Genomic DNA, 16,695 nt, shown 5'->3' on the forward strand with positions numbered 1-16,695 from the left:
CTTCTCTCAGGATCACGAATGGGAGATGAATGGAGAAGTCTTGAGTTCAATCTTCAAACGGTGGGGCACTCCCACCATCGATCTGTTCGCATCCCTGATGAATCGCAAATGTGCGATGTTCTGCTCAAGATCAGGACTGGGACTACGGTCACTAGGGGATGCCTTCCTCATCAAATGGGAGGCACAACTCATGTATGCATTTTCACCGATACCAGTGATATACAAGATACAAGCAGACAGGGACAAGGTTATCCTTATAGTTCCGACATGGCCCAGGCGGGCATGGTATCCTTCCTTACCTGTTACACATGGCAATATACACCTCGCGAGTTCTCCCTCGCTGACTGGATATGGTGACTCAACACAACGGTCGCATTCTTCACCCGAACGTGGAGATATTCCACCTACAGGCATGGCTCCTGAATGGTTCCACCACGATGAAATAACCTGATCAGAACAAGTTAAACACATGTTATTAAACAGCAGGAAATTGACTATGAGAAATACCTACCTTCAAAAATGGAGGTTCTCCGCCTGTTGTCAAGGAAGACACCTGACAAGCAATTCAGCACCACTACCATCAATTTTATAATACCTATTGGAGCTGAAAAGCACTGGCTTAACAATGAGCTCCATCAGAGTCCATCTTGCGGCAATTTCAGCATTCCACCGAGAGATCGAACTTTGACGTTCGCACACCCAACTACAAAACGCTTCCTCAAGGGTTTCATAAATGTTTACCCAGATGTTCAGTGACTTACACCAACATGGGACCTCAACCTGGTACTGAAATGCCTCACCAGACCACCATTCGAATCATTAGCCACCAGCTCATTACTCCACTTATCAATGAAAGTAGCCTTCCTGGTCACCCTTACCTCGGCCAGAAGGATGAGCGAGATTGGAGGATCTGCCATGAGTGCCCCTACACAACATTCTTCAAGGACAAGATCACGCTAAGTCTACATCCTAAATTCTTACCGAAAGTAACTTCAGCATTTCACATGAACCAATCTATTCACCTACTGACATTGTACTCTAAGCCTCATGGTACTCCAACAGAAGCCGCCCTACACACTCTAGACATTAGAAGGGCGCTAGTGTTCTACCTTGAAAGAACCAAACCTTTCAGGAAATCCCCTAGACTTTTCATCTTTACTACTGAGTGCTTGAAAGGAGACTTTATATCCACTCAGAGATTATCCAAATGGATTTCCACATGCATTCAAACATGCTACCATATCTGGAATACAGAACTACCAGAGCACATTAGAGCACATTCTACTAGGTCCATTTCATCTTCAGTAGCATTCCTTAATAACGTTCCAATACTAGAGCTCTGTAAGGCGGCCACTTGGGCCTCCGTCCACACATTCGCAAAGCACTATGCAGTCACACAGGACTCCAGGGCTGATGCCATAGTGGGTCTCACAGTACTTACCTCAATGACTCGAACGAACCCAAAGTCCCTGCAGCCCTTAGAGGAGCACCCACAGGGACACTACTCAAAGGAGGAGGAAAGGTTACTCACCTTGTGCAGTAACTGGAGTTATTTGAGATGTGTGTCCCTATGGGTGCTCCACTACCCACACACCTCCCCTCTACTTCGGCGTTCACAGTGAGGACCCTGTGGTAGAGAAGGAACTGGGGGCTCAGGTCATGCGTGTGCTACACGCGGCACCAACAGCACCGCGAAACACCAACTGCGCATGCGTGAGACCATAAATCTCCGATCGGCGGCGCCGGGATGCACTGCCCCCTAAAGTGGAGCACCAACACGGACACACATCTCAAAGAACTGCAGTTTACTGCACAAGGTGAGTAACCTTTCCTTCTGCTCCTCTACATTTGAAGACTGTTCACCAGACTTCCTCACTTAGGGAGGCTCTCTTAGAGCACCTTTAAACTTGGGACCTATGGCCTGCTCAAGAAGCTTGTCTCTACATAAACATCCTAAAGCTCAAAGGCTTCTGTCTGGCATGAATGCACTAGAAACTAATGATATACCTGAGATACATCAATGATATTTTCATCATCTGGACAACAACTTAAACTCCCTCATAGATTTCCACCACAACTTCAACCACCACCACCCATCCCTTAAACTCTCTCTGAAACACTCCCACACTAGCATCAACTTCCTGGACACCCTGATCAGCTTCAACAATGGAACCCTACAGACAACTATATATGAGAAACTCACAGATCACCATACCTACCTTCATAGATCCAATAACCACCCCAAACACACCAAGAAATCTGTTATCTGCAGCCAGGCACTCAGATACCACAGAATATGCTCTGAGGAGAGAGTCTGGGTATACACCTCAATTCACGCAAAACTGCCTTCACCAAACAAGAACACTCCACCAGAGAAGTAGATTGCTTCATGGAACAGGTCATCCAAATACCCTGAGAGAACATGCTTCAATACAGAAATAAACCCTCCTCTAACCACACCCCCATAATTGTCACCTAACACCCAGCGTTGGAACCCACATGGAGGTACCATCAAAACAACCACAAACCATACTTGATGGGGACCCCATCCTGAAAGATATCTTTCCTGAAACTCCTCTTCTGGTCTTCAAACAATCCCCCAACCTCTCCAAGCTCATAATCAGAAGCAAACTCCCCATAGACCAAAACATACCAATTCAAAGTGGCACCAGACCCTGTCACAACAAGAGATGCAAAACCTGCAGACGTATCTCCACTGCTGCAGTGATCAACACCCCCCACACCTTTCAAGATCCATGGGTCCTACACATGCCAATCACATCATGTGGTGTACCTCATCCAATGCACTAAATGCCCCAATAACAAATATGTTGGTGAAGCCAGACAATCACTATGCTTTCAAATGAACTTACACAGGAAAATGATAAAAGACAAAAGACACCATATCACCTGTGGTTGAATGCTTTTCACAAAATGATCACTCTGTATCTGACCTATCAGTCTTCATCCTCAAAGGAAACCTTCACAACACTTTCAAAAGATGAGTTTGGGAGCTTAAATTCATAACTTTGCAAGGCACTAAAAATCATGGATTGAGTAGACACACTGGATTTATAGCTTATTACAACAATCTATAACCCACTAACAATTCCCCCAGCTGGCTTTCCCTCCTGCCTTTCCTTTCCCCTCTATCACTGCAGGGTTGTTCACCTTGCATGGTCCCTTGTATGAACTACTTATGCTAAATAATCTGTTCCACTTGTATTTAGCTGTGACACTGAGTACGTTTCCCAGACCTGAAGTAGAGCTCTAAGTAAGCTTGAAAGCTTGTCTCTCTCAGCAACAGAAGTTGATGCAATAAAAGATATAACCTCACCCGCCTTGTCTGGTATGAAAGGCATTTGTACTGTTACTCCAGGAATCTATGACCATGTGCTGATAGATGCAGAAATAAGGGTAGCAATACTGCAGCCTCCCCTACACTAACCTTGCAACTACTCCACAACTCCTTTTTTTGGGTCACGACCCTTACAATTATAACACCGTGAAATTTCAGATTTAAATCACTGAAATAATTAAATTTGCAATTTTTAAAATCCTATCATCATGAAATTGACCAAAATGGACTGTGAATTTGGTAGGGGCCCTAATTATGAATTGTTCCTTCTACTAATCCCTCCCCTTATCTTTCTCCTCCTCCCCCCTTCATCATTTACTTTTTCTTCCTTTATGCCAATAGTATATTGTAACAGGTAGATGCCATTAAGCATGCCCACTTGGGGTATGGTGTGGCCTTGCAGTCCTGCTGCGCTCTTATTCTGTTGAGGTCATGCAATGATTTACTCAGACTTGGGAACAGAACAAGATACACTCTTTGTGATGTTTTATTAACTTATTTTACAGAGTATAAAAAGCCACATCTCATTAAGCCCCTCAACTCCAACCCTTCTTCTGACCTGGGGGCTAATGCTGACAAGCACCCTCTTCCAAGTTCAGGAGTTCCTAGCACCCATCCCAGAGCTGGGTTATCATGCAAAACAAACTCATGCTTCTCAGATGAGGAGTACCATCCACAGCGCTCCTCTTGGAGCAGGATTATGCTTCAGGCCAGCTGGCCCCTTTTTTACTCCTTTCACGTGTCAGCTTGGAGGTGAACAGGCCATAGTTATCCTCCTGCTAGAGCAGTGGTGGGCAACCTGCAGGCCGTATACAGCCCGTCAGGGTAATCCGCTGACGGGGCGCCAGACACTTTGTTTACATTTGCATGGCCGCCCACAGCTCCTAGTGGCCGCAGTTCGCTGTTCCCCAGCTTATGGGAGCCGCGGGAAGCGGTGCAGGCTGCAGGGACGTGCTGTCCGCTGCTTCCTGCAGCTCCCATTGGCCGGGAATGGCGAACTTGGAGCTGCAGGCGGCCGTGCAAGTGTGAACAAACTGTCTCGCAGCCTGGCAGCGGATTACTCTGGTGGGCCGCGTGGGGCCCACGGGCTGCCCACCACTGTGCTAGAGTCTTTGGGAGCACTTCCCTCCAACTGAGCCTTTTATCAGGCCCAGGTATGTTTTAGCTAGTTAGCTGCCTAGATGGCTTTGCTCTCCTTAAAGAATCCTGTCACAGGTAGATAAGGGGAGGCAGGGTCAGCCACCCTATGACATATATACATCCATCATACACACTCGGGCACTGAGCCATATCACATTCACTTCCTAATATCTCTTTCCCCTCCTCTCGAGCTCTCAAAGACCATCTACCTGGTACCTTTCACATGAGGGTTGAGTTTCCTCTCCCCAGTACTCCATTCTGAGCACCTCCCAGTGAAGAGTTTTGGGTCAAGGGGGAGCAGCAATGGTGGGAGTCTCCTCCGGGACATGGGACCAGGTGCATTCTTCCTTGTTCTCCACATGGGGTGAAGATTTTCTTCTTGCAACAGAACATGGAAGGGGAGCTACTGGTGGGGATCAGCTGCCACAGTTTAGCCAAATGACTCCAAACATGCAGGCTACTCTGTTTTGAGCAACTAATCCCCAAGTCCAGGGGGAAAGAGCAGGAGGGGGCTGGAGATCAGACAGGGTCTCATGGAGGAAAAAGCTTAGCTATGGAAAAGAGGGCAGCTGGCAGGAAAGGAGCAGGTTCATTTTTGTCACTCCCTTCATGCTGCTCTCTGCAGCCAGGCAAGGTCGAGAATGTTCCACAGGGGATTGGGATGGGTAGGAACGTGGGACTCCACATCCAACATGCAATCCTGCTGTTTGAAATCAACTCTGCAAAGGTAAACGACACTGTAAGAAATAACAGTGCAGCAGATTTCAAAAGATTGTCTGTTAATTCAAAAGTTTCATGGCGTTTGTGTGTTTTGTCTTAATAGTTGTTGCTCCCTCTTTCCTGTACAGGTTAAGGATTTTTCTGTTGAGACACTGCTTCAACAACATGATAATTTAAACATGGCTTTGGATAGCTGTTACAGTGGCGATAGTGTGGTCATTTTCCCGGGAGAATATAAGGCTGTAAACCTCTCCATGTTAACTGAGGATATTATTATTCAAGGTCAGCAGTGCATTCTACTTACTTTTAACATTACAAATTGTAACTATATAAAGCAGTCCTTCAGATCAGCAATTACTACAAGTAAATAGGGAGGCAGGGGGGAACCCACTGTGAATTCTAATGGGATTAGTAACACTGAATCTGAAAACGGACAGAATAAAAGTTGTGCTAGTCACCCCGGTGTAAAAATACTGTGCAACTGAATGCAGTATATAAGGAATTTAGCGATATATTAATTCAGTAAGAATTGTTAGGGCTCCATGTTTGTCACAGAAGTCACGGATTCCATGACCTCTGACTTCTGTGGGGGCCAATGTGGCTGACCCCAGGGCCAGCTGCTCAGGTGGCCCCGGGGACAGCCACACTGCTCCCTCCTGGAGCAGCCCCGCAGCCAGCTGCTGCTGGAGTGGCCCTGGGGACAGCCTGAGCAGCAGGCCCCGGATGGCCAGTGCAGCTGCTGCTGGTGGCCCCCGGTGACGGTCCCCAAGTGGCTGGAGTAGCCGCTTCCCCGGGTGGCCCCCAGCAGCCGTCCCCGGTGCAGCCGGTGCTGGAGCTGGCCACTGGCCCCGGCCCCCCCAGCAGCAGCCCCCCCGGGATGACCTCTCCGCATCAGCCGTCCCTTTAAGATTTAGTCAGAGGTATTTATAGTAAAAGTCATGGACACGTCACAGGCCGTGAATTTTTGTGTATTGCCCATGACTAAATCTTAGCCTTATTCATTGTTAAGAAACCAGTAATGTAGTAGTCTTGTTGATGAATGGCAGCATTCCTAGTTAACAAGTGAATATGGAAGTAGTAAATGTGAGGACTAAAATCTTTTTATATCCTTTTTCGACAGGTTAGCAACTAGATTTTTTTTCTTCAGGTTACTCAACCAAGAAACTGAAAATTAAAACCAAAACTCAATAAGTAGCCCTAAAGTATATGTCCCTCTTCACTGAAGCCTTCTGAAAAATTTTCCTTAGCTTGGCCAACACCAATAGTATTGATGCATTTAGTATTGGTATAAGATGACGTCTTGGCCCTAATTTTTAATAGGGTCTAAACTGGCCTGCCAGTCATGCATATACAATTCAGTGCAAGTGCAAAATGTCAGGCACAAATTATTTAACTTCAGTTCTGTCATGTACACCTGCAACTGATTTCAGGTGCAAAATTGAAGCTCTAGATCCTTTTAATTGGAAAAAGAATGAATCTGTTTTTTACATTAACAGATTTTTCCACTCTTTGGTACCCTTAACAGTTTATTTTTAAAGTACTCTCCATCTCATCTTTCAGCACTTGCATGGCTTCCTCTTAAAGTGATGACATTGCATCTAGAAGTACTCTTTTTCATCTGGTAAGCCCTTAGATTAGAAGATATCTCTGAGATCCTAGTCAATCCACAACTTGATAGATTTGCACTAGTGTCACACTTGAATAAAGCAATAATTAATCAATAGCACTCTGTAAAGTTATTTGGCAACAATCCAGGTGCACTTAAACTTCCTCTTGCATCCCAGTTGAGGACAACTCAAGTTCTAAACTCCCATTCAACCTTCCAGATTATTCCCTAGACTGGTTTCTCTTAAATCTAGTCAGGCCTTCCCTTCAGGAGGGTTTATTTAAAATGGATGAGAAACAGAAGATATGCTAGTAAGTATTCCTCTTACGGCTTACCCAAGCTGGCTAGCTCTGTAACTTCGTGTCATGCTTCTGAGCGATTGTCTTCACTGGTCTCCGAAATGGCAGCCTCTGTCCCCAGCCTCTCTGCTTTGCTTGCTTTAGGTGAACAAATGTCTCTGTGATCCTAGGAGTCTTCAGAGCAGATAGGTGTAATGAATGCTCAAGAATGGTGTACGCTGGTAAACATGGGCCATCTTTGCAGTATGAACTCAGATGCTTGTTACCTTTGTCTTCATCAAACTAGCTGTATTGAAATTAAGTCTATTCCTAGATCCTATCTGTCTCATCCGCCAAGACTAAATATGTCCTGTGATATAGCACAGCCAGAGGGCAGCAGGAGAGTGATAGATGGGAGATATGTAAGCCCCAGGATGATGAGAGCCTTATTCCCTGTAGAGGGAAGAGGGGCTGCTACAGATTAATTAGAGCACCTGAAACCAATTAAGCCAATTAGAGTACCTGAAGCCAGTCACCTGATAAACCCCTGCTTCAGTCAGACAGTTGGAGGAGTTGAAGCAGAGTGGTTTGGAGCGAAGAACAGTTTGGAGGAGAGCAGTTTGAAGGAGTTGAAGCAGAGAGCAGTTTGGAGAAGTGCTGTGGTGGGCCAGAAGACCAAGACCCTAGGTAAAGGGAAACCCGGCTTGTACAGAGCAGAGGGACTCTACAGACACAAGGGGTTGGGAGAAACTTGGCCCAAGCGGGGAGAGGGCAGGAAGCCCCACAAGCTGAAGGGCTGGAGAGGGAAGTAGCCCAGGGGAAGGAATCACTAGTTCAAGTGGTTCACCGCTATCCCTAGGGCCCCTGGGCTGGGACCTGGAGTAGAGGGCGGGCCTGGGTCCCTCCCTCTCCACTCCCTTTTTTTGGGGACACTAGTTGGGCAGTTGATACCCCAGTTAAGCGGTGAGAAACAGCGCCCTGAACCCCCACAAGAGGAGAAAGTGCGGGACCCATCATAATAGTGCCGGCAATTTGCCACAGTCCATAATACACGTGTGCACAAACCCTTGGCTCCTGATATGTCTTCAACCATTGAGTCATTCATTCAAAACATCCATGAGAAAGGAAACTAAGGCTATGACTACACTACAGATTATGTTGGCAAAGCTTATGTTGCTTAGGGATGTGAATAAATCATCCCCTTGAGCAACATAAGTTACACTGACATAAGCGCTGGTGTGAACAGCACTATGTCAGCAGAAGAGCTTCTCCCACCGACATAGCTTCTGTCGCTCACGGGCTGGAGTAGTTAAGCCAACAGGAGAGCTCTCCCCCGTTGGCTTAGAGCAGGCTCCATTAGAGGGTTTACAGCAGTGCAGCTGCACCTCTGTAAACTCTTAGTGTAGCCGTGCTCTTAATGTTGGCTGCTTTATACCTGTTCCTGGGTTCCTAGTTTGGATTTTTGATTTTGCTGGATCAGAGCAAGTTCTCGATTACATCAGGCACTTTGCCTTAATGGGCTTGCCTGTTTTATGCCACAGTATAACCAGATTCCATCACCTTCTCTTTCAAGGTCTTTGAGGAGCTACTTATGAGTGTAAATAATGTAACCAACACTAACTAAAACACTTATACTACAGTATCATGTATTCTACCTAAATAGTGAACTCTCTGCTAAAGATCACTAACAGGCAACAGTATCAGACCACTTCAAAACATCCCTTCAACAAATCTTTGCTGATCCCTTAGATATTTTCTTAAGAAAGGCTTTACTGTATAAATAGAACTAATTTTAAATGCAAAATAGGTTAATGTAGCATTATGGTCAGTAAACTCAGAATAGAGAAATAAATTTAAGGTTCTTTGAGGTGGCCTCGGCCTATTCGAACTTGAAATCTATCAGTTAGTTTCTTTAAGGCTACATCAGTGTCCTCTCATAGCAGCAGATGTTCATAGCATGGACTGCAAAAGGCTATGCAGACCCAGCCCTCTCAATTGGCTTTGTTGTTTTCATCCCAAACTATAACTTAGTACATTTGGTAAAATGGTTGTTGCCTTGCACATTTTATTTTTATTTTGGACTTCGAGTTCTAGGATTTTTGATCCCAGCTGATCACACTTCCAAGGATTCTGATAAGAAAGGTGGATTTAAGCAGTGTATGTCATTTCCCTCCTGGTTCCTTGAGGCAGACACATGCATTTGCTGTTTGTTCTGCTTACAGTAAGCCTGTTCCCCAAACTGCTGCACTGTGTGCAGAACCTTCAAATCTCAAGTCTGCACCAGTAAGCAGCAGAGGTTTTATGCCATCCTCATCAAAGAGGCTTTAAAAGCTCAAACCGTGACTCTGATGTTGAATCAGCTGTCCTTTGACTGAATAGAGTAGACCTCTTTTAGTCTCAAAGCCAGGAAAATGAGGAATAAATTCCAAAATAAAGTCAGTTCAAAACAGATCAGGGTCCATGACTGTTATGCCTATGACTTCTACGAGTACTGAAGTCTCGGACGCCAATAACATCAGCTCTGACGTGAACCTTTTTCATATAGAGGCAGATCTTTTAAAGTCATTCATTGGTGCCAGGAGCTCGCAGATATCTAGTGGTGTTGGAAGCAAAATACACTCCAAATATGAATCATATAGGAGCTCTGCTGAATATTCTTTAAATCCTCAGGAATCTCCACTGGTGGAACTTCACAGAACAGGAAGAAGGAAGTTTCATTTCTTTGGGCACATTGCAGAAGTTGACCGTTTGTGTGATACATTTTCTAGAATGGAGCAGTAAGGTGGATTCTAAAAATCTCTTCTGCTGCTGCTTCATGGGTCACTTTCAATTGTTAACAGACAGCACTGCAGCTGCGTATTGCATTAACAAATAGAGTTCTCAGAATTTGTCTCCACAGTGATACTTATTTCTCCATGTCTTCAGAACTTCTGTGTTTTGAGCACCAGGCTTATAGAACTAAGATTGAGGAAAGCAAAATAATGTTTTGCTATTTTCACTTGGCATTTGACCAGCATGCTAAACGTGTATCGTTATTAGGTCCTGGTTCAGTGTAACATGGCACATGCAATGAAACAAGTAGATCTGGAGAGGGAACAAATTTGGATAACTTAAATTCTTCGAATGATTGCTCATGTTAATTCCAAGTAGGTGTGTGCGCGCCACGTGCACAATCGTTGGAAGGTTTTTCCCTATGGTACCCGTCATGTTGGCTGTGGAGCCCCCCGGAGTGGCGCGTTCATGGCGGTCCCTGCCAACCCGCCACCTCTTCAGTTCCTTCTTACCACCAGTGATGGTCATTGGAGCAGCTTTTCTCTTGCGTTCGCAAGTGATTCTCTAGAGTGGATTCTCTTCTCATCTCTATCTGTAAATAGTTTGTAAAGTTGTAGTTAGTTAAGTTTATGTTGGGGGTTACCCCTCCCTCGCAATCCCATCTCTGGGACTGGGGCATGCCTTGGTCTCAGGGCTTCAAGCAGTGCGGGTCTTGCCTCAGGCCCCTGCCCAAGGGACACCCACATGACTCCTGTCTCAAGTGCCTGGGAGAAGGACACCAGTCCAACAGTAAAATTTGCAGGGGCTTTAAGCCTAGGACCAAAAAGGAGCAGGACTTTCAGCTGAAACTCCTTTTGATGAAGTCAGCCCTTTGCCCTCAGCTAGCCCAGATAGTGTCGGACCCGGGGTTGGGCACTTTGGTGTGTAGTGCGCCGGCCTCAGTGCGGAAGGTCATGGCACCGAGAAAGGACTCATTTAAGGAGCCTCTGCACCGCCATTCCCGGCACCGAGAACCAGCTCCAGTATGAGACACCACTCGTAGTCTTCAGTGCCTCACAAAAAGAAGAGAGCGGACAGGGGGCACTCCCCTACTAAGACAGTGGACCAACCTTGGGTCTGTCTATGCTGGCACTATTGACTCTGGCCTCTTGGGGAGATCCGTCGAGTCTGGTCCTGGTGGACTCCCCAGTGCAGGAGGAGCTGGATCTTCCCTTCACGCCAGACACCTTTGAGGCACCAAGGGACCTGATCGCCATGATGGCACAGTCTCCTGCCCCGCCAGCTCGTGCTCCGGCACAGACAGTGGTACCGGCGCTCGTCCGTCATAGGGGCAAGCCTATGATGCAGCACCATTCCCCGGCACCGTCTAGGTCCACACCACCCTGGTCAGGCTCGGACTTCTCCTCAGAAGTGGACTCCTACACATCTCGGCATAGCCCGAGGCAGGACAAGGGGCAGCTGGTGCCTGTAGTGTCCTGGCAGTGGCAGGGGCTGACTCGGTGGCCCTTTTGGACTCCATGGGCCTACCACCAAGCCCAGGGGCCCAGTTCTAGGTCCCTGTCGATGGTATCAGAGGCTCGGATGCCTCCATCGACCTCCTCTGTCACCAGGGAGCCTCCCCGTGATCAGGATGCGGAAGCCCAGACGGAACAAACAGTCAAGACTGGGTACCAACACGGGCGCTGGCACCATAGCGGCTGTGGCACTCAGTACTGCAGCTGCCACCTGCTCCGCTCAATGGGCCTTCACGCAGGTGGATCCCTGTGAGCCGGAGGGTCAGGAAGACCCAATGCCACCAAGGGCATCGTCCTCGTCCTCCCCAGATGATGTGGTGGCAGGGACCTCCACCACATTGCCTGGTATGGACACCAGGGCCCATCAGGGCCTACTCAGGAGGATGGCCCAGAACCTGAACTTGCAGGCAGAGGAGGCCTCTGAGGACACGGACCCAATGATGGACATTCTGGCTCTTGAAGGGCCCTTGAGGGTGGCTTTGCCCCTCATTAAAACTATACAAAATACCACCAAGGTGCTGTGGCACACACCCGCCGCCATCCTGCCGAGGGGGTGGAGTGTAAATACTTTGTGCCATTTAAGGGGTACAAACACCTCTTTGCCCACTCCCAGCCTGGGACCTTAGTGGTAGAGGCGGCTATCCACAAGGAGCAACAGGAGCAACCGGGGCCTATGTCCAAGTCCAAGGATGTGAAGAAGCTGGACCTCTGTGGTCGGAAAGTCTACTCCACCGGGGGGCTCCAGCTTCACATAGTGAACCAGCAAGTGGTCCTGAGCCGCTATGCTTATAACTCCTGGAGTTCTCTGGCCAAATTCCAGGAATTGCTCCCAGCTGACTTCTGCTCCAAGTTTGGGGCGGTCCTGGAGGAGGGCAAGGTGGTTGCCAGGACCTCTCTTCAGGTTGCCCTGGACTCAGCAGACTCGGCCACCCACAATATGGCCATTGCCATAGCCATGAGGCGCAGCTCTTGGCTGCAAGTCTCCGGGCTCCCGCATGAAGTCCACAATACAATCTAGGACCTGCCCTTTGACTGCTCCGGCCTCTTTGCGGAACAGACAGACTCAAGGCTTCATACCCTTAAGGAGTCGCGGGTGACCCTCAAGTTTATGGGGCTGCACACACCGTTGCCTCATGCTTCTACTCTGCCCCTCCTAGCCAGGACTATAGCAGGAAGTGGGGCAGAAGTATCAGGAGATGCCCATCTCAGTCCTCCTCCGACAAGGGCCAGGCTAAGCAGCCTTTGAGCTCAAAGCCGAACTTTTGAAGGTGTGCCCGAGGACGGAGCACCAGTTCAATACCTGGATCCTTCCCTCTCCTTTTGTGAGCCATCTATCCCCTTTCTACAGTGTCTGGGCTCAAATAACCTCACACCACTGGGTCCTGAGCACTGTAGAATTGGGATATTCTCTCCAATTCTGTTCCCTCCCACCGACCTTCCCCGTCCCTCTTCAAGGACCCTTCTCACGAGCAACTTCTAGTACAGGAGGTACAAACGCTCCTACAGCTCGGGGCGGTAGAGGAGGTTCCTTTGGAGTTCAGATTACTTCTTAATCCCCAACACCAAGGGTGGGCTTAGGTCCATTTTAGACCTGCGAAACCTCAACAGATTCATAAAGAAATTGAAGTTCCGGATGATCTCCCTGGCTTCCATCATTCCCTCTCTGGATCCGGGGGATTGGTAGGCCACCCTTGATTTGAAGAACGCATACTTCCACATCTCCATAATCCTGTTCCACAGAAGGTTTCTGCAATTTGTGGTCAGCAACACGCACTACCAGTTCACGGTCCTCCCCTTCGGCCTATCAGCGGCCCCCTAGGTGTTGAAGTGCATGGCAGTCGTGGCAGCTTTTCTTCAAAAGCATCAGATGTACTTAGATGACTGGCTCACCTCAAGCCCAGGTGGAGGAACACGTGAACCTGGTGCGTGTGATGTTCCTCAGGCTCGGTCTCATTCTCAACGTGGCGAAGTTGACCTTAATTCCCACTCAGAGAATAGAATTCATCTGGGCCCTCTTGGACTCCACTCAGGCCAGGGCGTTCCTGCCCAAGTCTTGTTTTCTAGCCATGAGCACCATCATAGAAGGTCTCCACTGGTTCCCCACCATGATGGCCTAAAATTGCTCGGACATATGGCAGCTTGCCCTTACGTGGTGCAGCATGTAAGGTTGCAGCTCCGTCCCCTTCACGTGTGGCTGGCTCAAAGGAACAGGCCGAACCGGGACCATCTAGACAGACTGGTCACGCTCTCTCCTTGGGTTCTCGAATCCCTCCACTAGTGGCTCGATCCACAAGTAGTTTGTGCAGGAGAACCCTTCTCCAAACCTCAGCCATCGCTCTTACTAGTCTCAGATGCATTGGCGCTGGGGTGGGGTGTGTACATGGGCGACCTCAGGACTCAAGGTCTATGGTCCCAGGCGGAACTATCGCTGCACATCGTCAGGGAGCTGTGTGCAGCGTGTCTAGCTTGCCACACATTTCAGGCCCATCTCCAGGGCAAATGTGTATTGGTGTTGACAGACAATAGGGGACTGGACTCGATGACCTCTCGAGGTCCCTTCCAGTCCTAGAATCTAGGAATCTATGAACACCACAGTGATGTTGTATATAAACAAACACGGTGGTGCTCGCTCCTCTCCCCTGTGCCAGGACGCCCTCAGGTTGTGGATCTTTTGCATCGCCCACTCACTACAGTTGGAGGCATGATAGCTGCCGGGCTCACAAAATGAACTGGCCGATCGCCTCAGCAGATCCTTTCATGGCCACGAATGGTCTCTCTGCCCGGACGTCGTCAGCAATATCTTCTAGAGGTGGGGGTCTCCCCAGCTAGACCGGTTTGCAACATGGAACAGGAAGTGCCAGCAGTTCTGCTCCTTTCTGAACCACAGCCCCAGCTTGATCAGACGCCTCTCTCTTCTTGTGGACGGGGTGCCTGCGGTATGTGTTCCCGCCTTTCCCTCTCGTCCACAAGGTCCTCCTCAAGATCCAGCAGGACAAGGCATTGTTGATTCTCAGAGCCAGCATGACCCCAACACTGGTTCTCCACTCTGTTACACCTCTTGGTGGACATGCCCATGGCCTTGCCCACGATTCCGGACCTCATCACGCAGGACCACGGCCACCTCCAGCACCCCAACCTCCACCTCACAGCGTGGAAATTTCATGGCTAAACTCGTTAGAGCTCCAATGCTCCAATTCACTTAGGGAGATTCTCCTTGGCAGTAGAAAGCCCTCCACTCATGCCACTTATCTGGCCAAGCAGAAAAGGTTCTCTATTTGGTCCTCGCAGAAGGGCACCCCTCCGCCGCAGTCTTCAATCCCCTTTATACTGGGCTAGGTACTCTACTTAAAGCAGCAGGGGCTGGCAGTCTCATTGATCAAGGTGCATCTGGCTCTTACTTCCTCTTTCCACCCGGGTGCAGCGGGGCGGTCAGTATTTGCTAACCCCATGGTTAGATGCTTTCTCAAGGGACCAGAGAGGCAATCGTGCACGCAGCGCGCACACACCTACTTGGAATGGACATGAGCAACACATCTCTAAGAACATCAGTTATGAAAGGTAGGTAACCGTTTTTTATAGGCAAGTCATTCGTTGTAATTAATTTGGTACTTAAAAAAACCCCCGAAATACTCATTTTAACCCAAACCTTGTAACAGTTAATCAAACAGCAAAAAGGTATTCGCTGCTTTACGTATAATGTGGAAATAAATGTTTACAGTGCTTTTCTTCTTTCAACTAGGAGCTGGAAAGCCAGAAGAAATTGTGATCGTTTCAGAGCCTACTCATGAGAGTTTTGTGGTATCCAAAGCCCAAAATGTGAAACTAATGCACCTCACTTTAGTACAACAGGGGACTGTTGATGGTATTGTGGTGGTTGAATCTGGTCATATGACTTTTGTAAACTGTATATTGAAATGTGAAGGAACTGGAGTCTGTGTGCTTACTGGAGCTTCTCTGACTATTACAAACAGTGAGATTACTGGAGCTCAGGTGAGTGCATAAATATCAAAAAATAAATTTAATATACAAGCAAGTATAAAATGTTAACATGCATACAGAAGCTTTTTTTAGAAAAAAAAACAGGACAAATACTGTTGTTGAATTGCAAGTGGAAATACCTCAAGTTCAAATTCTGTTTTGAAAACTTACATGTAATTTTCAGTTAACTTCCAATTTTCTGTAGCAAATTTGTTTAAACTCTTCAGGGCAGCAGCCTTGTTTTTATTTGTGGTGTTACTAGGGTAGAGTGCTATCCTCACCTATGGAATTAAGTGTTAGCTGGGAGTTGCTTTCCTACTTATTAAAAACCAAACTGAGAATTATTAAGCAATATTTTCATGCTTGGTACTTTTTACATGTAAAACACTGATGTAGTGACTAAAATATATCCCTGAAGATGTAATTTTAAAGTAATAAATGCTAAGCAATGAATAGTGATTCCACTCCACCCTTCATTCCAGTGTGAGCAGGAGTTGCAAGGTCCCATAATTGCATAGTTTTATGGGTTTCCACTCCTCACTATAATAAATTGCAGTGGACCAATTTTGACATCTTATATTCATACGAAATTGCAGAACCACTTTTTACATACTTGACTGTACTCTGAATGCTTTTCCTGTGGCAATCCTTACTTTCAGGATTTAATTTTTTTGTTTTAACCTACAGGGTGCTGGTGTTGAGCTTCACCCAGGAAGCACAGCCATTTTGGAGGGTAACAAAATTCACCACTGCAATAACTTCAAAACCAGTGAGAGTTCACAGGGTGCCCTAGGTGGAATTAACATTAAGGTAACTAACTGTGCTGTGTTCTCCTAGCAATTGTAACTGACACTTCTATAAAGTAATAGCTGTACTGTTGCAAATGCAGAAGTTAGTGGAAACTAAAGAAATGAGGAACATCATGTTTATTGTAAAAATTGCATTTCTTTAGTTAAAATTTCTAATTCAAGAATCCAGTGGCTAAGTCCTTGGCTACCAACCATTAGTGTGGAATTTCATGAATCCTATCAGGTAACCTCTAGTGTCCCAGCACACTTCTCAACTTTTTAGACACCAAATGTACAGCAGTTACTGAAGTGCTATGCATCAGGGCGCTGAGAGCTAAACTCTGAGTAAGAGCATTTGGTACCTAGGAAAGTGAGAGGCTGGTATGCTGGGCGGCGGTGGTGGCGGTTGGAAGGGCTGTCTTGGAAGGGGTCCCTGTGCCCAGGCTTCTTGTGGGGATTGGTGGAGTGTCCCTGCTACATGGGCTTCTTTTGAGGCAGCACGGAAGGGGTGTTTTTTAAGGGGAAAGAGAGGCAGTCCCAA

General features: G+C 47.4%; 1 protein-coding gene across 1 annotated transcript in view; it reads left to right on the plus strand.

The window, feature by feature from the left end:
- SHCBP1L (SHC binding and spindle associated 1 like) overlaps positions 1-16,695 on the plus strand; it is a 51,163-nt gene that overhangs the window by 29,452 nt on the left and 5,016 nt on the right. Inside the window, 3 exon segments of the mRNA XM_065410059.1 lie at positions 5,347-5,500; positions 15,128-15,378; positions 16,054-16,176. Of these exon segments, the coding sequence (XP_065266131.1) occupies positions 5,347-5,500; positions 15,128-15,378; positions 16,054-16,176 (528 nt within the window).

The sequence above is a fragment of the Emys orbicularis genome, chromosome 8 (genome assembly GCF_028017835.1).
Source record: "Emys orbicularis isolate rEmyOrb1 chromosome 8, rEmyOrb1.hap1, whole genome shotgun sequence".
Taxonomy (NCBI): domain Eukaryota; kingdom Metazoa; phylum Chordata; order Testudines; family Emydidae; genus Emys; species Emys orbicularis.